Here is a 21,098-nt window from a genome sequence, read left to right on the forward strand (position 1 = left end):
GGAATGACTTACTTTCCTTTGCTGCCTTACCCAGCCTCTAGTTAACAGACTTTCACTTATTTATTTTTACACAAAAGGGGTTGGAGTACATGTGTAGGGTGATTGGGCAGGAGGGCAAGATAACAGCTTAACTCCATAATATAGACATATAGACACAAATCTATAATGCTATTATTACAGTGCTCTGAAAATCCTTTCAATTTATTCTTCTTATATAACAGGACAATAACTAATACAATCTAATTTAAGATAACTCACCATCTGCACACATAAGAAAGCATTAAGAAATGTAATAAGATAATAATAACATTAAAAATAGAAAAGAAATGTGAGAAAATTAAAACGATGGCCTTTTAATAGAGAAGAGTGAGAGTTGCTAAGCAGTTGAATCTAAATTCTTTGAGGAGGCTGAAGGGAGCTTAATACCTTAAAGTATAACATATGTATCATTTAACACAAGCAAGAAGCTTGCTGCCATAAAACATGTGGTCCTAGGTGAAAGCTGGACCACCTTTCCTTAAGATAAGATCAACAACTCCTATCTTGGATATGTGATGATGATGTAGTTATTTGACTATGCTTGCCTCCAACCCTGCATTTAATCTCCAACCAGTTTCACTACTAAATACAAGGTTTAAATTATGTGAAGAAAAGCCTGTTTAAAAACCTCAGCACCATTAACAACTCACCCACAAATGTATCAAGAAATTACTAGAAACCTGAACTCTTCCTACTAGCAAGAAGAAAAACAAAGCAAAATAAAACAATTAAATGTCTTTTTCAGAGTCAGCAAGCTTGTCACCAAGTCCTCTCACAAACTTCTGTTTTAAAGGGTCAATTATATTCTCACTCTATAGTTCAAAGGAAAAAAAATAATACAGGCTTCCAGACAGTATGAATTTCTTTAAACTGCTCAGATGGATGAATTGTATGGTTCCCTACTGTGAGAACCAAAAAGTTAGTATGAATAAACTCTAACACCCTTGATTCCAAAGATTTAATATCCATATACACATACTTCTAACAATCTGTAAATTGAAGACTTTTTTTTTTTTTTTTTTTTTTTTTTTTTAAGAATGCTCCACCCCCAACATGGTGGGGCTTGAACTCATGACCCTAGATCAAGAGTCAGGCTCCTGGGAGGCTCAGTGGGTTAAAAGCCTCTGCCTTTGGCTCAGGTCATGATCCCAGGGTCCTGGGATAGAGCCCCACATCATGCTCTCTGCTCAGCGGGGAGCCTGCTTCCTCCTCTCTCTCTGCCTACTTGTGATCTCTGTCAAATAAATAAATAAAATCTTTTGGGGCGCCTGGGTGGCTCAGTGGGTTAAGCTGCTGCCTTCGGCTCAGGTCGTGATCTCGGGGTCCTGGGATCGAGTCCCACATCGGGCTCTCTGCTCGGCAGGAAGCCTGCTTCCCTCTCTCTCTCTGCCTGCCTCTCCGTCTACTTGTGATCTCTCTCTGTCAAATAAAAAATAATAATAATAAATAAATAAATAAATAAATAAAATCGTTTAAAAAAAGTCATTATGTTCTACCCATGGAGCCAGCCACTCACCCAATTCAAGACATTTTTAGAACTTGACATTCTAAATGAAATGCACACTTGAAGAATAAAAAAGGCACAGCATAAATGATAAGTTTATCTTCCTAACAAAATTCTGCAATGTTTAAGTACTAATATTAAAGTTTATTTTATTCCAGAATATGAATCACTAATGTCTTGTCTTCTGTATATGGAGTTGTATTTTTAGCACAGCCTTGTCACACTGGAGGTATGAAATTTAAATTCTTTCAACCTAAAACTTAAAATTTTACCAAATAGTCTATGCTGAGGAGAAAGTAAGACATTTCACAGAAACATATGCCACTCCATGAAAGTAGTTAAAATCAAATTTAGTAATATCTTTAACTTTGCAGATTTAACTAAATTTAATCAACACACTAAAAAAGGTAAATCCTAATTACTGTATCTGAATAAATTATACATAGGAAAAAAAAATATCCCCACAATCTTTTATACCTTTCAATGCAATTACTTTGCTAGCTGGATTCATGATGGCGCTGTCTGCAGAAATTGGCCTTCGAATTGGATTACTTGGGTCATTCATATCAATGATTACCACCTGGGCCTGCTCTCCTACTTTCTCTCTAATGCAGATGAATTTGTCTGACTCCATAGTTAGGGTACTGAAGCCAATGTTTGCTGGATTTATACCCAGGTTCTGGAGCTGGGGAAAAAAAAACAAAAACATAATAAATCATGTTAGAGAATAATTTCTACTCCTTACAATTGTGCTATGCAATTAAGTGAATCAGAAATAAAATGAATCACAAAGACTTGACATTCATACATCATCATCATTACAAATCCTCATTTAACCATTAATGCCTTAAGGTCAACAGTGACAACTCCATTACAAATGAGGCAACTGATAGCCAAATGATGGACCTTCTATTCTTTCAACAAATATGGCATTCAATTATTTTGTTATATAGTTTACAGTTTTAACTAGAGTTACAGTTTTAAGTTTTAAAACTTATAGTTTTAACTAGAGATGTGTAACTCCAGGGTTAAAACTAAGAGGCAGAACAACAAGTACTTAAAAGGGTAAAGGAGGGGATCTGAGATCACCAATGTTTCTTGGTTTAAGAATCTGTCCTCCCAGGACGCCTGGGTGGCTCAGTTGGTTGGACGACTGCCTTCAGCTCAGGTCATGATCCCGGAGTCCCAGGATCGAGTCCCACATCAGGCTCCCAGCTCCATGGGGAGTCTGCTTCTCCCTTTGACCTTCTCCTTGCTCTGCTCTCTCTCACTGTCTCTCTCTCAAATAAATAAATAAATAAAATCTTAAAAAAAAAAATCTGTCCTCCCTAACCCACTTTAATATTTCACATGCACTGGACTTTAGGAATGAAAATTAAGTTCACCATAAAAAGTGTTAAAATTTCAGAGTTCTTATCTAAAGGAACTCAGACTAACAAAAGCACACAGACAAGTAAACAATTAGCAATTCTTTGCAAAAAATACCAAAACAAAGATATGTAAGAGGGACCTGTCACTGAAGGCCCACCACTAAAGGGAATGTTTTTAAGGGAGGTCGACAGGAGAAGGTGCAACAGAAGCTTCCTTCTAAATACTAGGGCCCAGAGATTTGAAAGGGTAAATCTGCTAAGGAAAACAGAAGTACTTCTGTTAACACTGGATACAGACTATGAAAGGTTTGCAGAACAAAGAATTAATAAGGTTTTAAAGACAAGCAAGGGCCAGACTGATGAGCTAAATGTATCCCAAGAAGAATCCTGTCTTCCACAGGCAAAGGAAGGTACTTAAGGGTTTTAACAAGGAAAATAATGGAATCAGATTTGCTTTGTATACTCAAAAGATATTATCATATTTGCTAAGTAAATATAGAGGATCCAAAGACAGTAGGTCCCTGAAAACCTACTAAGTGTGTAAGATCGAAAGACACTTGTAGAAGGAGGGCTCTACCAGAGTGGGTCATTAATATTCTGGTTGACTAAATGTAGTATGACAGATTAAGCAGATTAAGTCCCACTAAAAAGTTACCAGCAGATTTTTATTAGCCTTGGCCAGATTAATTTCTTTCAATTTTCTCCAATGGATACCAAGTTCACACAGAATAAAATACAAACAAAATGAAAAAGCATGGCGGGGGGGGGGGCAGGAACACATCTTCCTTCTGCCCAAGTCACCCAGATGCCAATTTCCTTCCTTCTCCTCAGAGACCACCACTGTCATTACTTTCTCATGGACTGGGTCAGCCAAGTTAATTGTATTTTATCTAAATTCTTCTGTCAAATTCTGCTAATAGGTCTTAATTATAACCAGGCCAGGATCTGAATAAAATACAACATAAGATTAAGACACTGCACTTTACTTTCACTTTCCTCTTATACCTCAATGACTACAAGCACAACTAATTATAATGTGTAGTTACAGTAACTTAGTTACTGAATATCAGAGCAAGGAAGGAGTCAAGTAATTGTTTAACTATTAATACAAACATGGTAATAAAATAGATTAACTGGCTTTACAAACTCAAGTATACACTGTAACACAATGCAAGTATAGAAGCTGTGAGATAAGTAATTTATAATAAATTTGGTTACAATAAAACTTTATAAATTATTAATTTTCATTTCTTCCTGACTTTAACTTTATAGTAACCTTTAGATCCAGAACTAATGAAGGAAGATAAATAAAAGAGGTCTCCGGGGCGCGTGGGTGGCTCAGTGGGTTAAGCCTCTGCCTTCGGCTCAGGTCATGATGATCCCAGGGTCCTGGGATGGAGCTCCGCATCAGGCTCTCTGCTCAGCAGGGAGCCTGCTTCCCTTCCTTTCTCTCTGCCTGCCTCTCTGCCTACTTGTGATCTCTGTCTGTCAAATAAATAAATAAAATCTTAAAAAAAAAAAAAAAAGAGGTCTCCAATCACATATAAAGGGACGGTGGATGGGCTTCCAGAGGCCAAGCTGTCCATCTAGTTTCAGAGGTATATTTTTCTGAGTGGATGGTCCTCAAACTCTTGTGAATTTAATCCAGTTACCCTTCTAATAATTGTGGAGAAAAAATTCAAATGGTTCCCAGATCACCTAGAACTCTAGTGTAAAAGCAACACATCATCTTAACTATTCTGTAAAATAAGAATTCTATATTTCTAAGTCACTACACCAAACAGTCATAAGACAATTTTGAGGTTCAACTGTCACAGCTTAAGTCCTACAATGCTGAGAAAGAGAAAAATTAATAGTGTTAGTCAATTAGTAACTAACTGAATCCCAAATTATTCCTCAGGGGAAGGTGCAAGACAACTATAAGAAAAGAAAACTATTAGGAAAGACAGTAGAGGAAGAAAAAAAGAAAAACCAAGAAACTTTTGTTTCTTATTCCCAACTAGGTCTCCAAATAAATGCAGTCAAAAAAAGCTGTTGTCAACAGCACTGACCTTCAGCCTCAGGAGAGGCTACTCTTGAGCTACAGCTTTTTTGCAAAAAGAACAGATTTGGTTACAAATGGGTGGGGTTCTTGCACTCCTTGCAATCTACATAATCTTATGTCCTTTTCTCATTCTTCATTTACACATTCTACCAAGAAAGCTATGCATATGTATTTTTGATCTTCCCTACCATGAATGTACTACTGCTATTCAAAATACTTCATGTGAAACAGACATACATGCTGTATTTAAAAAAACAAAATTAAACAAGAGGCAAGTGTCAAGCTCTCACCAATTTCACATATTTAAATATTTTTTAAAAAGCATACTTAAGTAATGTCCATTTATACTACTACACAGGAAATTGCTCCCTCCTGAAAAGCTTCTCCCAGTTGTTAGGATAAGTGGCAGAACTTCCAGTGATGTATTCCTTTGTCTCTATCAAATACAAAGCTGTATTTTATTCCATTTCTTCAAATAAGGTCAGTGAGATTTTTTTCCCTACTAGTGACACTTTTCAGTGAAAGTGCTCAGAACACTCATCAATTCTTCCCATATTTTCCTACAACATATTCACAAAAGGGAAACATCCCAAAACACATAGTAATAGGACAAGACACCATCATTAATAGCAATTTTGGCTTAGGTACATCCTTAAAAGGGATATACTAGGTAATTACGTCTACTAATATCTGTACAGATAAAAACTTCTAAAAATGTTTTTAAAAAGGTTTTATTTTCAAAACAGCACAAACTAACCATAAAAACTTCTTAATTATAAAGGTCTGATGGTACAGGAGACGTATTACCAGAAACATAAGTGGGTCACTTTTCATAGTATACCCTTTCGTACTGTTTGAATATCTACCACAGAAGTTGTGCAACAAACTACTAATAAACTCGGAGGCCATGTAAGAGTCTACAAACTTGCAGCTATTTTCAGAGGATAACAATAATATCCAAATTCTGGTTACATTTTTTATAGCCTCAATTGACAAGATGTTGCTACTACTGAAGCTGGGGGATATTCTGTCTTGCTATATGCTTGAAAATTTCTAGTAAAAATTTTTTTAACCTCAAAAAATTTCTACTTTCTGATTATAAATTAAAAAGCATAAATATGGAATCAACAAACTTGGGTCCAAGAAAAGGGGTTACTTATTTTTTTGAATAATTATTACATACACATGGCAAAGTATTCAAACAGTACATAAAGGTATACTACGAAAAGTCACTCCTATGGTTCCAGTAATACCTCTCTATCCCCAGCAATTAGAGATGCTTTTCCATCTTAGAGACAGCCTACATATTTGAAAGTATAGATTTCCATCCTCCCTTAAAACAAAACAAAACAAAACAAAACCACCCACTAATAGCACACACTCAAAACCATACAAATTATCAATTGCTCCCTTTTGAAAGAAAACCAACTCGAATGTCGCAATTCATTTGATTTCCACACTACATTTTGGGCCCTGGTCTGTAGGTGGCTCTATTGTAGGACCTGACACTTAAGCCTGGCTTAGCTACCAGAAAGTTTAAGTAAATAAATTTACTGTTAACCAGCCAACCCAAAACTCTGGAGAGTCCTGGAGTTACATGTTAGAAATGATATAAAAATGGAGCACCTGGATGGCTCAGCTGGTTAAGTATCTACCTTCGGCTTGGGTCATGTTCTCAGGGTCTTGGGATCGAGGCCCAGGGTCCCTAGTCAGTGGGGAGTCTGCTTCTCCCTCTCCCCTTACCCCCCCAACTTGTGCTCTCACACTCTCTCTCTCAAATAAATAACTAAAATCTTAAGAAAAACAAAAACAAAAATGTTTTTTTCTTTCTCACGCCAATCTGGATTAACATGCCTGGGGGGGGCATGGGGAAACACTACATTCTTAGTTTTTGTTGTGTGACTTAGTATTTCAGATCCCCCATTATCTATAGAACACAGAAGGTTCATCATTCAAGTAGACAATATTATAAAAATATATAACTTTGATTATAAAGTAAAAGTGCCATCCAAAATTAGTTCTGTGGATTCTTCATAAGAAAAAAATGTCTGGTTTAGTCCCAGTTTTGTCACATAAATGATCACAGGGGAATCGGTTATCTGTGTATCTGTTTGTCTTCTTAAACATCTGAGATCCCAAAATTATGAGGATTTAATGTGGAGCACTTAGAACAATGTCTGAGACATAGTAAAAGGTCATTATATTAGAACACACAACACATCAGTACTTAGGCCAGCTCAAAATTAGCTTTTTTTGTATTTGTATTTTACTATCTGCTTAGTTCAGCTGTCCTCCAGGTTGCTTGAAACCCTGGGTGTGAATATCTTCTGACTACTGATAATAGATTAGTGGTCTCTGGGTGCTTAACTTACTCAGACACTGTGAAGTGTCCCTTTTTTTCTTTTCTTTCTTTCTTTCTTTCCTTTTTTTTTTTTTTTTTTTAAGAATAGGAAATTACACTTAAAAACTTTTAAGTCTGTTCTTTAATTTGACTAACTAAAGTTAGGTAAAGACCAGAATCTCCAAAACCTCATAACATTTTCATACTAAGTAACCCTGTTTTTAAGTCCTATTTTTAGGTACACCATGGAACATTATTAAGGCTTGCTAACAAACTTGGCAAATATGCCTCTAACACCTTTGCTGAGGAAGCAAGCTGGGAAAGCTAATGCAAACATATGGCATAAGGTCAGCATCATCAAAAATTCTATTTGCCCTAAAGAACTCAAGGCTAAGAAAACAAGGTAAAATGTAAAGCAAGCATTGAATTTATCTCAACATGTAGAAAAGTTTAAGGCACCCTGTTCAAAAACACACACAAATCTATACTATACCTTTCTAAAACCAGAGTTTCCCTATTGGTCAATACCACACAATTCCAGGTCAATTTATCCAACTAAACTTCAAAAAACTTCAAATAAAAGTTCTTCAAATGAAAGAACTTTCTTAAAAAGTAAAACCTTCTTCCATCTTTGCTCGTCAGTGTGTCTAATGTTACAGAGGCATCATCTTACACAGAAAGATAGCATTTCTTTTGCTATACGTACACTGTAAATTATGTTGCAGGACAATTATAGATTAGAAGAGGTTTATAAAATCAGAGTCAACACTAATATAAATAATGAAAAATGAAAAGCTCTTTCTTAATGCAAACTTAAAAATGATGAAAAACCAATGGAATTTTTGAAAAGTCACTTTTTTCAAGTATTACAATAACTGATTCAGGGAAGAATCATCAATGGATACTAAAATTAATGGGTGAAACTTCCTCCCTTTGGTAACTACAGTATGGTTATACAAGACAGACATTTACATAGTCTCATACTACTTCCCAAGATACTCATTACAAAAGGTGAGAGTGGGGTGCCTGGGTGGCTCAGTCAGTTAAGGGCCTGACTTTGGCTCTGGTCATGATCTCAGGGTGGAGGGATCCAGCCCCTGTGGGTTGCCTGCCCCGTGAGGAGTCTGTATCTTCCTCTCCCTCTGCCACTCCCCACTTGTGCTGTCAAATAAATAAGATCTTAAAAAAAAAAAAAAAAAAAAGTGAAATGGCATGATAGCTTCAATTTCTTTAAAATGTTTAAAACAAAAAAAGCAAATACTGCAAAATATCAAAAATCTAGATGACTAGGATATAGCTCTCCCCAGTCTTCTATGAAAGCTTTCAATTTTTAAAGTTTTTTAAAAAGATTAAATTTTACTCTTTTATAAGGTTACAGAAACTGAAAATTAAATTGTAAGAAATACATTTTTATTAGGTAATTTACCTGTAGGCCAAGAAAGAACAATACAACTTTCAAAAGGTAAAGATGATAATCAAACCAGAGTGATAACAATTCAAGTGTTAAGAGTTATGCTCTATAGGGGCACCTGGGTAGCTCAGTGGGTTAAAGCCTCTGCCTTTGGCTCAGGTCATGATCCCAGGGTCCTGGGATCGAGCCCTGCATCAGGGTCTCTGCTCAGCAGGGAGCCTGCTTCTCCCACTCTCTCTGCCTGCCTCTCTGCTTACTTGTGATCTCTCTCTCTCTGTCAAATAAATAAAATCTTTAAAACAAAAAAAAAAGAGTTATGCTCTATAAAGGAGTTATACACCAGATGTCTGTGCAATCAGAACTAAGAAGTTTGTTGCACTTATACTGTCCAAGATAGTGGCCCCTGGTCACATGCTACTATTCAATTTTAAGTAAATCAAATTTAAATTCAGTTCCTCAGTCCCACTAGTCACAGTTCAAGTACTCAACAGTCACATGTGACTACTGTATTGGAAAGCACAAAATATACATTTCCATCACTGCAGTCTAATGAAGAGCATTGTTTTCAGGTGTTTTCTTCAGAGTCTAACAAATAAGAGTACTATCGGGGTGCCTGGGTGGCTCAGTGGGTTAAGCCTCTGCCTTCGGTTCAGGTCATGATTTCAGGGTCCTAGGATCAAGCCCAGAAACAGGCTCTCTGCTCAGCAGGGTGCCTGCTTCCCTTCCTCTCTCTCTGCCTGCCTCTCTGCCTATTTGTGATCTCTGTCAAATAAATAAATAAAATCTTAAAAAAAAATTAAACTCTGGCAAATATGATAGACAGTTGGTAAAGTCACACAAGAATTTCATATACAACAAGGAGAAACAGGAAAAAGTAGAACTTTCAAGTTTCAGAGTCCAGATAGCTACAGGAGGCTTGGTGGGGGAAATCTGCAAAGTTCAATACTAGCAGAAGTGAGAACCTAAGAAAAACTCCTCAATTTGGGTGCCTCTTTCCTCTCAAGAAATCACTAGACTTTCAAACAGTGAAAGCCTAGGGTTATAAAAGACTGAGAACGTGCAGATGTAATAAGATGCAATTTCTTCAAAGAACATGAAAAAAGAGAGGCCTGTCTCTATGCTTGGTAAACTTCCACTGCCTCAATTTCTCAATGTCATAAAACTTTTGGAGAAAGAGTACACATCTGTATGAGGACTCCCTAATTTAAAAAACTAAGTGTGAAAGAGACTGTATTAAAATCAAAAAGATATTGTAAGAAAAAGATTTAACTTCAGCAACATTAAATCAGAAATCTAAGTTAAAGATTCATAAGTTTTCAACACTTTAAAAGTTTTTTCCTGTCTTAGTTTCAAAACTATATTTGATTTGACTATATGATTGGCAAACAGAAAAGAGGAATTGTCCATCCTTGCTCAGGTGAGCAAAGCATGGATAAGTGCTACATGAAAGGTTAAAGTGAATTAGCACATATCAAACACTTAAAACAGTGTGGGGCCGCATAAGCACTCTGTTTCATGGATTTCTATCATTTCACAGTTATCTAGCTCAGGGACTATGACATCATGACATATACTATTCCAAAAGAGATGGACTCTGACTTCATGCTACTAACTTTACATAGTTAAACCTAGGGTGGGCGAATTTGCTTTGTTCGAAACACATGTTACTAAAGACAGCTTAGGAAAACCTCCATATAGTAAGGAATCAGGAACCCAGTAATGGTCAGTCAGCAGCTTATTAGAAGACATTAGTAATCAACCTATAACTGTTAAAGGGACCGAATGGACAATGGATATATATATAACCCAATAGTTTACATTTATTAAAAAAGGAAGAAAATGCTAGCAGAAGACAATACAACCAAGTAAAACCATGTTAGTTTTCAATGCCCAATTCTTGGACTGGAGAGGAGATTGTTAGCTTAGTCTCTCTCTCAGCAATCAATCACAATTGTTTGTGCCTACAGACATCAAATAATTAAAGGAATATTAGTCTTGCTTTAAGCCTACTTATTTCAACCAGCTGTTGTCACATTTGATCAAATAGGAGCATTCACTGCAAACAGCCTTCTTCATAAGCATACTCATGGAGACTGCTTCCTATTGAATGACTAGTAAACTCAGAACAGAACTCATTTACCAGCTGTATCAGCTGAAAATCAAAATACCTTAAAACTTGTGTTTATGACAGCATTACTAAGAACTTATGTTTCACAATTAGTGCTTGGCTTTACACTTTCCAGATCCTTCCTCCTTGTTTCATCTGAAGAGTCAGAATGGAAAGGAAGTATGTACAAGCTACTACATTTCAGATGAGACCATTTTGTAAGTGGTCTATGTATATAGCCCTATTTCAGTTGCCTTTTCTTGACTCTTCTATTGTGATAAAGACTTAACAGGTGTTACCACTACAAAATTAAGAAGTTAACAATCTGAGAGAGAACGGCTGATACCTGGATATCACTCAATGCAGTTATTCTGAAGTTAAGTACCTAAAGATTTGGTTAACTTCCCATCCCAAGTACTTCACTCAACATAATTTCCTTTAAAAGTCCCTGAACATCCTCTACCTTCACTAGTATCAATCACAGTGACAAAAACTGCTGACAGTAGTCACTTTGCAGAGCCCTTGAAGCTAGCTATGAAACCAGCAGAATGTCAAATAAAAGCTGCAGTTGCTGTCTTCTACAGGAAATGGAGAAAAATGCTGAGAATGCAGGATTCCTTTAGTTCTTCCATCAACAGGATACTGGCCATTGTTTTGTGTGCTCCACACATTTCAAGCAAGTAAAAATGCCTTTAACTCTTGCTGACCCTTTGTTTCTACTCCACATTAGCTTTTGAGGCGATCACTGTCTCTAGGAGAATTGGACTCTGGTCACTCTAAAATTAAGTACTACATTCAAGAAGGAACCACGGCTGGATTGTAAGACTATTAGCTTTGGCAAATTATCAGGAAACTCAAAGAGCATTTTTTCCTCCTTGTAGCCAACTACTGACTGGAAAATTAAAAAACTTTAAATCTGACTCATTCTTAAAACAATCCAATAATTAGATGAAATGTCACACATTGATTCTGATCAAGCTACAGGAGAATATAAGGAAAATTTTATGTCCCAAATCTTGCAGATTCTCCAAAGTTATGCCCTTTTCTGCATAAAGGCCATTCAGGGGCACAAAACTAGTGAATGCTACCAAAGTCATGACTGATGATAGGTGTTTACTTATGTGTGTTTGGGGTAGGGGTGCAGGCAAGGGGTCGTAGTTTGTCCAGACATTCTTTTCAAAGAACTAGAAATGAGGCTTACTTTGAGGGTTCAAGATTATAATAAAACTTAGTGCTCACTTACCGTAAAAAACTTCAAAGGATGATTTGAATGTCCCTAGGCAGACACCAAAGGCTTGGTTTCCTTACTATTAAAATTGTAACGGTTACAATGAAACTTCATTCTATGATAAAACTTCCCAAAATGTATTTCTAAGAGGGAGCCCAGTGATTCAGCTCAACCCCATTACTGCTGCTACTACTACACATATTCATGTCTTTTTCTACCCTATATCCACAGACCTGATAGGAAACAAGATATTATGCAGTTATTGCTTATTTTTCTAGTTAGAGCACTCATCTGAAGCATGATCAACATGTAGGTGCTACAAGTTACAAGACCAGAACCATTTTTTCACATTTGAATCACTGAATTTCCTTGTGAACCTAAATGCCAAAAATTACAAGTTCAACAGAGTGAATGAATGAACACTCAGCAAAAAGAGTTACAAGCTTTCTCAAAATCATTTAATATTAACAAATTCAGGAGCACCTGGGTGGCTCAGTGGGTTAAGCCTCTGCCTTCCGCTCAGGTCATGGTCTCAGGGTCCTGTGACTGAGCCCAGTGTCAGGCTCTCTGCTCGGCAGGGAGCCTGCTTCCCCCTCTCTCTCCTGCTTCCCCCTCTCTCTGCCTGCCTCTCTGCCTATTTGTGATCTCTCTCTCTGTGTCAAATAAATTAAAAAAATAATAATAAAAAAATCTTTAAAAAAATTAAAAAATAAAAAAAATTCAGGGAGTCTGAAACGTTAAAATGACTAAATGACCAGAATTTATTTTCTAATATCTATTGAGCATCTATTATTTGGCAAGCTAACATCAATTCAATATTTTGTAACCTACTATTTAAGTTTTGTGTGAGACCACCTTTACTTTGTGTTAAGCTACAAATCTTACTATTAAGTTAACAACCTATAGGGAAAGTAACAGGTTTTAGGCTCAGAGGGGTTTGAGTGTACAATTTGCACCTCACGTCTTCTAAAAAGTGGAAAAAAAACTTTTCATCCCCAGAGTCTATAGATACTGCTTCACTATCTCTAACATTCAGAGTTAAAAATATAAGACTACCTTAACTTTTTGGTCAGGGAGAGGATATGGTCTGGATGCTTGTAGATTTTTGTTTATTTGTTTTAAATCTCATGGTACTAAAACTTCCCCAGGCCTGTCTCAAACACTGGACCCTTCAAATCTTCTTCTGCCTTTGTATCACATTTTCTTCCATTGTCTGAGAAAAGCTTCCATTCCAATTATTTGTTTCTATAGTTCTTATATTTGTAACCTATTCTGTCACACCTCCTCTTGTTTTAATTGTGTGATTTCTCTCTAAATTTAAAATCTTCAAAAAATTCAAGTTAATCTTCCACACCGCTGATTTCCACAGGGGCAATTCTGCTGTGCCTAGGATCAACTGTTTCTGTATATATTCTATTGCTGCAGTCTTTTAGGAAAAAAAAACATTTCCTTAGATCTGTTCCTAGTTCTGTAGTTTTTCCAATAATCATACATTTAAACAATGAGCAGCTACTGTATGCCAGACACTACACTAATAGAGAATTCTACAGTGAAGGTGCTATGGCCTCCTCTACTCAGTGTGTTAACAAGAACATAGCAATTACAAAGGTGCCTTGGGGTTACAAGGATGCATGCCTAGCCCAGATAGATGTGGGAGTATACACAGTGTCTGAGAAGAAATGGAAATACAATCTGAAGCAGGACACACAATTCAAGGGAAGACAGAGCTACAAACTTGAGAACAGAACTAAAAATACCCTATGTGCCCAAATACAGTATTCATTTTAGCAAGTGGACTATTCCCTGGACACTCAAGAAAGCTTCTGATCAGTATTAGAATGTGGAAAAACTGGAACTCATACATTGCTGGTGGGGATATAAAACGGTGCAGCTGCAATGAAAAACAGTTGGGTAATCCCTCAAAAATTTAAAACAGTGCTAAACCGTATGACCTGGCAATTCCACTCCTAGGTATATATCCAAAAGAACTGAAAACAGGTATTCAAACAAAAACTTTAATGTTCATAGCAGTACCATTCATTCATAATAGCTAATGGGTGGAAAGAGCCCAAATGTCCATTAACTAATGAAAGGACAAATAAAACGTAGTGTATCTATTCAATGGAGTATTATTCACCCATTAAGGAACGAAGTACACATCTATACTGCAACACGATGAACCTCCAACATCATGCTTAGTAAAAGTCAGACAAAAAAGGTCACACATGATTCTACTGATCAGTAAATCCATAAAGACAGAGAGCATGTTAGTGGTTGCAGAGGATGGGAGGGGGTGGGAATGAGATACTGCTTAATGAATTTGGAGTTTCCTTTTGGGGCAATGAAAATGTTTTGGAACTAATACAGGTGATGGTTGCACAACATTGTTAAATGTATTAAATACATTAAATTGTTCACTTTAAAATGGTTAATTTTGGGACGCCTGGGTGGCTCAGTTGGTTAAGCAGCTGCCTTCGGCTCAGGTCATGATCCCAGTGTCCTGGGATTGAGTCCCACATCGGGCTCCTTGCTTGTCAGGGAGCCTGCTTCTCCCTCTGCCTCTGCCTGCCATTCTGTCTGCCTGTGCTCGCTCGCTCTCCCTCTCTCTCTCTAACAGATAAATAAAAATAAAATCTTAAAAAAAAAAAAAGGTTAATTTTAAGATATATTAACTTTATCTCAATTTTAAAAGAACTTAGGCCCTGTTAATATAAATTCTTAGGAATTAGATATGCTTAATATATAGTTCAAGTCATCATTTGACTTAGCTCACAAGGACATTTAAAATTATAAAATAATTTACAGGGGCACTTGGCAGGCTCAGTTAGTAGAGCAGATGACTCTTGATCATAGGATCATGAGTTCAAGCCCCACGCTGGGCATGGAGACTACTTATAAATAAAATAAAATTATAAAATAATTTTATACCTGAAAATGTTTTTCTACTCTTCACATTTCAGAAACCATTTTAATTCTTCATATGCACTTTTTTTACATCAGTGTTTTCATTAGCACTGGAAAGTCATCTCCATTCCACTGAAGTGCTTTTTTAAACTAAATCCATTATGTAACAATCATGGGAATTTTAGAACATGCCTAAATTTCCATGTGCATATTAGAAGAGCTGGGTTTTTTGCTTGTTTTTGGATTATGATCTCCAGAAATATACCCCTAATAGACTGGGTCTTTGAGGGATGTTTAAAAATGTTTCCTTACCACATCCAACAGTCATAAATGTGAGACCAGAAAACAATAATTGTTAGATATGTTATGTAAATGTAACATATCTGGTGGGGATAGGGATGATTTCAAGCCTACAAAAGTCTTCAATGAACAGTGTTGTAGTATTAAAAACAGAATTGTGAGAGGGCTAGATAAATGCAGAGACTTGTTAAGGCTTTTAATATACTGAAACTCTTGGGGCGCCCGAGTGGCTCAGTCAGTTAAGGGTCTGCCTTCAGCTCAGGTCATGATCTCAGGGTCCTAGGATAAAGTCCCAAGTTCAGCTTCCCACCCGGCAGGGAATCTACTTGTCCCTCTCCCTCTGCCCCTCCCTGCTCGTTCCCAAATATAAAAATCTTTTTATAAATGGGTTTTAAAAACCCATTTAAAAGAATATATGTATAAAGGAAACTCTTTCTTGAAAAATATTTTATGGTAAAAAAGAAAATTACCTTAGCTTTGCAAGGTTGAAAAGGAAGAATATACAGTATTGCAGAATGGGGAAAGACATGAATTTTGTAAATGATGTTCTCCCTATGGGTTTTTTTCCCCCCTAATTATTCAGCCTCAAATAAGGAGAGTGATCCAGTCAGCTGTTTGCTAAACTGAGCATATGTGGATAGTCTCCAGCCTCACTGTGTCCAAAATGGTGGTTTTTAAGTCCTCTTTCTCAGCTATTCAGAAACAGATGAAGGCAACTCCACCCAACTCCCATTTTCATCTACTCTGACTCTCACAGTCAGTAGATGAGAGTCATCAAATGGATTCTACTCTAGAGCCTCCAGGAAGAATGTAACCCTGCCAAAACCCTGTTTTCTCCTGTGGGATCCATTTCAGCCTCTGTCCTCCAAAACTTTAGGGTAATAAATTTGTGTTGTTTAAAACAAAATTACCTATACACAGTTCCAGCTCAAGATCATCAGAAACTGCAATCCCTAGAATTGCAGTGTGTATCACTATTAGAGTTCTTCCCTTTCCTCCTCCAGAAATGGGCTGGATGTAGACAATAAAAGGGAAGAATCTGGTGGAACTCCAAGATCTTGGCTTCAATAACTGGGTAGATGGTAGTTTTTTCCTTTAGCATGGCACGTATGTTCTACTCTACTGGATAAAGGGAGACTCTCCTCTAGCATAGGGCTAAGAACTAACATTTGAGTGTCTCACAAGCTACGTCTTACAATATAAACACAAACACATACCACAGTCTAATTTCACAATTGCCAAAAAAGTATTATTTTAACTTAATAAATGAGGAAGTTGAAAAAAGATAAAAAGAGTTCAGATTAAACATCTGAGACATCTTCTGCAATAGCACACAGAATTTAAATTTTCTATGTGGCAAATGGTTGCAATGCACTCAATCCCTATTCCTTCAGAAGTAAGCTTTAAAATCAGCTTTACTTCAGAACCCAAAGAAAAGTCCTTATTTACCCAATGATTCAGAACAGGAAGTACTAATATTACTGGTAGTTCGGCCTCTAAAGCACAACCCTGTCTAAGTTTGTAACCAGTTTTCCCCTCTATGGTTATGCTATTCACACTGAGCAAACATGTCCAACTCCCACTTTCCTTCTCCCCCATCTCAAGCACCATTGCTTTCTTAAGAGTTCTGTTCAAGTTTTTTATTAGTACAAACGCAAAACATGAATAATGCAGTAAAATCAAAAGAAGCTTTCTGCTTTCATAAGTGGCTTCAGACTGGAACACATTCACTCTCTTGTCATTAAGAAAAACTCCTTAGACACTTTTGAAAGTTCAGCTTTTTGAAGGGGATAAAGATAATCCTCATCTTTAAGTTAACCTGATCCCAGTCATTCTGTACAATTTTCTAGTAGGATGTTGAACAAAGCCCTTTAAAAACATCTTCTAACCATTTAAAGCATAGAAAATCAAATATTGGTTCACTGGCCCCTACTTTTCTCATAATAAAGAAACTATTAAGGGATACCTGGGTGGCTCAGGTAGTTAAGCATCTGCCTTCAGCTTAGGTCATGATCTTCAGGGTCCTGGGATCAAGCCCTGTGTCTGGCTCCCTGCTCAACAGGGAATCTACTTGTCCCTTTCCCTCTGCTTCTTGCTCTCAAATAAATAAATAAAATCTTAAAAAACAGAAACAAAACCAAAACTATTGACCTAAAATCAAACCACTGGTAGAATGTGTACAAAGAACACCACAACACAGATGCAAACAAATTGTGCTATATTTTGCAGTTCAAATTATATAGCTCATTCACCAAATGAAGCAATGTGCCACACTGCAAAAAGACCAAGTATTAAAGTCTGACCACCTACTCACTAGCTATGGGACTCTAAAAGTTAACTTCTGTTTCCTCATGTGTAAAATAAGACTAACCCTACCTACCTGACAGCATTTTCTTGCTAATTACAGGAGATTATGAACATAAAATATTTAGCAGTGTTCTTGACACAGAGTAGGTACTCAAGAAGCTAGATGGTCAATTAATTTTGATATTATAGATGTCAGCACAACTGAGATTTGATGGATAGTTATTCCCTTTAAGAACAAAATAAATTATGCCTCTCATAACACAAAAAAAAGGGAGACAAAATCCAGTCTGACAGATGGGTTTCGTATAATGCATTCAGATCCAAGCCTCCTGCCATGCTTTCAGGTTAAGAGCTTTAGCCACAGACACTTGGCCAAAGGCGGGGGGGGGGGGGGACATCTAGAACTATAAACTTTGCTATGATTTACAAGCTGATTTGTGAAGTTGCTTTAGCATGGGCATATATGTAAATAAAGTTAAGAGAAATAACCCCATTCTAATATAAAGGACTGAAATGTTAGTTTTCAACTCATTTCCCATCTAAGTGAGAACATTCACTTTAACACTACCATCTTAAAGAAGGACATATGTAACACTAGCAAAGGTCTGACTGGCATTCCAGGTGGGTATTTTAACAGATTTGAGGAAGTTTCTCAAATATATCTGACCAAGGAACACTAATTAAAAATGTACCAATGGCAGACAGCAAGTGCTCATGGGACAGAATAAAAAAGTAACTTAAAGATTTTTTTCTTGGGGAGCCTGGGTGGCTCAGTCGGTTAAGTGTCTGCCTTCTACTCAGATGATCCCAGGGTCCTGGGATCGAGCCCAACATCAGGCTCCTTGCTTAACAGGGAACCTGCTATTCCCTCTCCCTCTGCTGCTTCTCCTGCTGTGGTCTCTCTATGTCAAATAAATAAAATCTTAACCAAAAAAAAAAAAAAAAAAGATTTCTTTTGGGCACAGTTTCAGAGCGGGATTAGTTTTGTATCATATGAATATTTGTATTAAGTCCTGCACAGCATCGAACACTGAATAACATCCATGGTTGCAATTATGTGTGGATAGCCTTTGCCAACTAATCAATGCAAGCTTCAGTCTGTATTCACCATTTTGTTTCTAGTCGAACACAGTTGCTGATAAGTACTCAAATCTTAGGTATCAAATATTTATAAACCATAAAAATCTAGGTCTGCAAATAAAATACTGTGTCACTGGTTCTGAGATACGTAAATAAAATGTACTAGACAAAAATTATAGCTAATAACTAATGTTCCTAAAGTGCTACACCAAGTACTTCCGAATACATGATCTCAGACCTTTACAGTAACTTTGTGAGTCAGTAGGCCTATTTTACTGAGAGAAGAAGTCTTAACCTTATGTTCTTCAATACTGGAGCCACATTTTCACAAGCCACATGTGATATTGAGCACCTGAAATATGGTTACTGTGACCAATTTTAAAATTTAAAATAATTAATATAGTAACTGATAATTCAGTTATGAAAAACTGAAGTTTGGAATAACTAGATATGCAGATCTGCTTTTTCAACTGTAAATATTATGAAAGCTAAACACAGATCAAATATTTCCAATGAAAATAGGGTCTAAATTGGGATGTGCTCTAAATGTAAAATACACATCAGATTTTGAAAAATCAGTACCCCAAAAGGAATGTAAAGTATCTCATTTGAAAATTTTATACTCCTTACATGTTGAAATTATAACATTCTGAGTCAAATTATAACATTCCTGGAGCAAAGTCTAACACAAAAAAGCACAGTAGGATACTGTGTAACTTCTCTTCTTAAAGCCATTCTATTTCCTTGAAATATTTTGTCTGAAGACCCAGGATCAAATCCTATTTTGACAGTGTTCTCTCGGGTGGAGTCTCGCTTTAACTATTAAATGTCTGGGGAGATTTAAGTGAAGACCTGAAAACACCAAGCCACAGTCATAGGGGAAAATAGGCTCTCACAAGAAGTCTGCTGGTCCCTTCATTCACCAGCCATTGTTCATCACCAGCATGACCCAAAAGAGACAGCAGAATTCAACTAACACTTTTTTCAACTAATACTTTCAAAAAATGTTTTTAGTTAATAAAATGTAAATGTGGGTGGTCAGATAAAATCTTCACTCTTAAAAAGTCCATCAGTATGGCCTATAATGGTGCTGTCCAATGTCATAGACAATAGCCTCATGTGGCCATTTACATTTAAATTAACTAAAAAGAAATAAAAATAAAAACTTAGTTCCTCAGTCACACAAGGCACATTTCAATATCCCTACGTAGCTACTAAAAATATTCATCACAAAAGAAAGTTGTTTTTTTTTTTTTTTTTAAAAGGGAAGAATCTTAAGCAGGCTCCATGCCATGTCCACCTCACGACATAGAGATCATGACCTGAGCCAAAATCAAGAGTCAGACACTTAAGTGACTAAGCCACTCAGGCACCCGGGAAGAAAGTCTTATTGGACAGTAACTCTCAAAAGGAAAAAACACATCAGTAACAGAGACAGAAAAAACATATTGTTGAATATAATTCAAGTATTACAGGGTATGGTTTCTAAAATCACGCACTGCACTACACACTAAAATGAAAATGACAGTGGTTCTATACACACACACACACACACACACAGAGAACACGCGCGTGCGCGTGCACACACACACACACACACACACACACAGAGAACACGCGCGCGCGCGCACACACACACACACACACACACACAGTTCCGGGTCTTGAATTATTTCCTAAACAGAGTGAAAGCATATTCACTAGAATCAGGCACACCCCTTTAAGCTGAGTAAACTGACAATTAGGAAAATTCTGAAAAACATGATACATCTTAAGTTTGGAAGCCATTACCAGGTTAGACTGTAGCAGAATTCTAGGCAGTATGCCTCTCCAGGCAGTATAGTACCCATATAGCATATTACAGTAATACTTAGCACTGCTTTCTCTCCGCAAATCAAAATAGCCAGAGCAAGAACCCGTACCACTCAATTCACAACACATCCCATGCCTGCATTTATGGATCAAAGGGAAGAGAAAAAGGTGGGGAGAACCCAAGATCCTGGGAATACAGTAGAATGTGCCAGTCGGCACAGAGAAACTTAATGTGCCAAGAATTGAGAACTGCAAGCAACATTTTATGTATAGTCCAGGAATTTTTTTAAAAACTGCAATTCTAGTAATCTCTTGCTCAGATAGGCACTCATCTGTTGACTATCAGCCTAAACATCCAAAGGGGGGAAAAAAAAAAAACAGGGGGCAAAAAACTTCATAACTTAAAATATTAACATTTATTTGATGTAATTCCAAGCCTTGATGACAGATACTTCAATTGGCCAGAATGGTTAAAAACAAATTTACAGTTCACCTTTAGAAACTTTCACAAAAGCTAACTCTACACTCAAGTTCCTCAATTCTTATCCTCTTTCATAAAGTTTTCTGCTACTTAGCAAACTGACAGAACTCAGATAAAGACATGAGATGCCAATTAAAATAATTCTTATTAACTTTTTTAAAAGGGATAAA

At 36.7% G+C, this 21,098-nt stretch overlaps 1 protein-coding gene across 2 annotated transcripts in view; it reads right to left on the bottom strand.

Moving 5' to 3' along the window:
- The window catches only part of LOC111151260 (clathrin heavy chain), a 65,016-nt gene that overhangs the window by 41,528 nt on the left and 2,390 nt on the right, over window positions 1-21,098 (bottom strand). For both annotated transcript variants that reach the window (XM_022509134.1, XM_022509133.1), the window contains exon 2: window positions 2,021-2,228. In XM_022509134.1, the coding sequence (XP_022364842.1) occupies window positions 2,021-2,228 (208 nt within the window). The remainder of the gene's footprint in view (window positions 1-2,020; window positions 2,229-21,098) is intronic.

This window comes from Enhydra lutris, unplaced genomic scaffold (genome assembly GCF_002288905.1).
Source record: "Enhydra lutris kenyoni isolate GAN:26980312 unplaced genomic scaffold, ASM228890v2 scaffoldscaffold26, whole genome shotgun sequence".
Taxonomy (NCBI): Eukaryota; Metazoa; Chordata; class Mammalia; order Carnivora; family Mustelidae; genus Enhydra; species Enhydra lutris.